Here is a 2993-nt window from a genome sequence, read left to right as displayed (position 1 = left end):
CCAAGCTCAATCAAAGTAAATGGGCGAGTCTTAGGGTTAGTTAATCCCTTAAGAAACATTAATGAACAAGATTAATTAAAGCAACAAAGACCCACTTCATTAGAAATAAAAATCATTCAATACATAAGCCAAACAAGAGTTTGATCCAAAACTTTAACAATTCATATTTTCATAAACAAGTTTCAAGTAATGGAATAAAATACAACACACTTAAATATGCAATACAAAGTAAGGAATTGAAGAAAGAGTTAAGAAATTTATCATTAAAGAGCTCCAATCTTCTTCTCCCAAGGTGTGGTGTAAAAACCCTAGCTCCAAAGCTTGCAAAATGGCCAAAGATGACAATATTTTCTCTCTTATCTTTTTTTTATAGTCCCCTAATTTTCCCAATCAAAATTAGAACAAAATAGCCACTCATTTTCGGAATTTGCAGATCTGCCCCGTTTTTGCACTGGACAGTTTTGCAGTGTTTGCAAAACTGTCCAGTTTGGCCCCTTTTTTATTCTATTTTCACTTGATTTCTTCCGATGCTCTTCTCAATCATATAAACCTATAAAATGGAAGTAAACGACATTAAATGCACTATTTTCTCAATCAAAACATAGCAACAATCTAAGATTAAAGAAGAAATAAGTTGGTAAAATACCAACTTATCAAGCATAACTATAACCGATAATATGGTTCTGGTACTTGCACTCTACCAGCAGAGCTCCCATATCTTGCCAGGGATATGAGATATAAATATAACATGAAAGGATCCAATCATTATTAAGGAATTGTCCTAAACATAGGCGGAGCGATCCTCATCCTACGGTGGCTAACATAGTTTCAGGTTGCTTGAAGCCTTCTCGGTAATTTGTGCAACTTCTAAAAACATGAATATGGAAAATAGGTGGCACTTGAGCCCATGGTTTTAATAAATCATAACTTGCATGCACATGGATATCACTTCATAGTATTCTTGCATGAAAACGTGTAAAGCATATAGAGTATTTTCTTGAAAATAAACATAATAATTATAACTTGCATGTAAGAACCCACAAAGTATGGGTTTTCATGGATTACGGACAGAATCTCAATTATCATAATGAAATATTAAGAACTTAATAATGGATTAATAATACTTCAATACTTAGTATAGCATGGTACATGGACCTAGGGTTATCATGAGCATGGTTAAAAATTCTAGTTTTCGTATAACTTCATACTTTATGAAAGAAGTGGCGCGGGGAAGAACAAGGATGTTCCCGCACGTAGATAGTAACCTTACATACCTGGTAAATGCTCCAAACTTGTATTAACAATCTGATTTTGGAAGAAGAATTCAAGGTTTAAGTCTTGAGTCCTTTAAATGGGTTTTCTTGAAAACCCTATGTTAAGAACAATGATTTCATTGTTAGATTATGAGAACACATGTTAGAATTGATTTGGAAGGGCTTGGATTGACTTACCTTGATGTTTTGGATTGTTGGGAGAAGAACACCTTCGTTCTAGGGCTTGGGGAATGTGAAAAGTGGAAAAAGAACTGAACATGACATATTTATGCTTAACTGCGTCGGGAAATTATACGGTCCATATTTCACAACATTTAAAATCCAGAAACTGAGAACTTTCAAACAGGTTTCAGGGACCTGTAAGACGGTCCGTATAATGTTTTAAAACTTTGGCAGAAACTGAAATCTTCCCCCTATAATATATGAACTGAAAGTACGGGTCGCATAATAATATACGGTCTGTATAATTGGTCGTATAAGAGGGACTTTACTGAACCGAGACGAATTTATCTCGCACACTTCTCATCTGGTCTTCTAAGTCTCAAATCATGAACGTAACCTAGTTAGGGGAACAAGGTGTTACAAAACCCCAAGAGGAACCATGATCAGTCAACAAAAGTACATCAAGGAGCTTTTTAAGAGGTTTGAGATGGAAAATTCCAAGACTATTTTTACACCTATAACCACTGCTGCTCGACTAGACATGGATAAACTTGGTTCTCCTGCAAATGAAATCATGTATAGGGGTATTATTGGGTCTCTACTATATTTGACTGTTAGCAGACCTGACATTGTGTTTAATGTTAGTTTTTGTGCAAGGTTTCAATCAAGTCCAAAAGAATCTCATTTGAAGGCTGCAAAAAGAATTCTGAGGTATCTCAAAGGGACTCCGAACCTGGTCCTCTTCTATCCATCAGGAGATAATTTTTACTTGGTTGGATATGTTGATGCTGATTATGCTGGATATTTGGTGGATAGAAAGAGCACATCTGGAATGGCGCATTTTCTGGGGTCATGCTTGATCTCATGGGGTATAAAGAAACAAAATTATATGGCTCTATCTACTGCAGAAACAGAACATGTAGTTGTTGCCTCTTGTTGCGCTCAATTGCTTTAGATCAAACAACATCTTGATGATTTCAGTGTTCTTACTGATTGTGTACCCTTGTTGTGTGATAATACAAGTGCACTCAATATGGCAAAAAATCCAGTGCAATAAAAAAGAACCTAGCACATTGATGTTAGGCACCATTTCCTAAGGGATAAAGTTGAAAAAGGTTTGATTTGTATGAAATTCTGCAAAACAGAGGACCAGGTAGCAGACATCTTCACTAAGGCACTAAGCAAGGAGACTTTGAAATAAATCGCTTGGAGTTGGGGTTGATCAAGTTGAACTAGTTGCCTCTTTACAAGTTCCCTCAATGATTGGTTGTGTTAAGAGGATAGGTACAATGCTAAAAAGTGTTTTGGTGGCATCTAACTCAATTTTATACTGTTACAGGTATACACGCATGGCAGTTTCAGGACAACATAAGTATAGGTGACATTGCACTCCTCAGAGATTTTGCCTTCATTTTCAAAAATTGTCAAGGAACATGGTTCCTGTGACTCAAGTTAGTAGTCTTTTCAGTACTCATGTGTTTTTAAATTGCTTAGAGTTCCACATCATTAATTCTCTTCCCGCCTTCAATTCCAAAATAATTTTCTTTTAATCGTCAT

At 35.8% G+C, this 2993-nt stretch overlaps 1 protein-coding gene across 1 annotated transcript; it reads left to right on the top strand.

Annotated features, from left to right (window-relative positions):
- Positions 1 to 1875: 1875 nt before the first annotated feature.
- LOC132043905 (secreted RxLR effector protein 161-like) lies at positions 1876 to 2391 on the top strand. The gene has a single exon (XM_059434369.1). It carries the CDS (start codon positions 1876 to 1878, stop codon positions 2389 to 2391), a length of 516 nt encoding a protein of 171 aa, XP_059290352.1.
- Positions 2392 to 2993: the final 602 nt, after the last annotated feature.

The sequence above is a fragment of the Lycium ferocissimum genome, unplaced genomic scaffold, assembly GCF_029784015.1.
Source record: "Lycium ferocissimum isolate CSIRO_LF1 unplaced genomic scaffold, AGI_CSIRO_Lferr_CH_V1 ctg300, whole genome shotgun sequence".
NCBI classification, from domain to species: Eukaryota; Viridiplantae; Streptophyta; class Magnoliopsida; order Solanales; family Solanaceae; genus Lycium; species Lycium ferocissimum.
The sequence above is the reverse complement of the archived record's forward strand: the minus strand, read 5'-3'. Positions and strand labels throughout refer to the sequence as shown.

Coding starts and splice junctions, on each gene's coding strand:
- LOC132043905 (XM_059434369.1), top strand. CDS start 1,876: ATGATCAGTCAACAAAAGTACATCAAGGAGCTTTTTAAGAGGTTTGAG.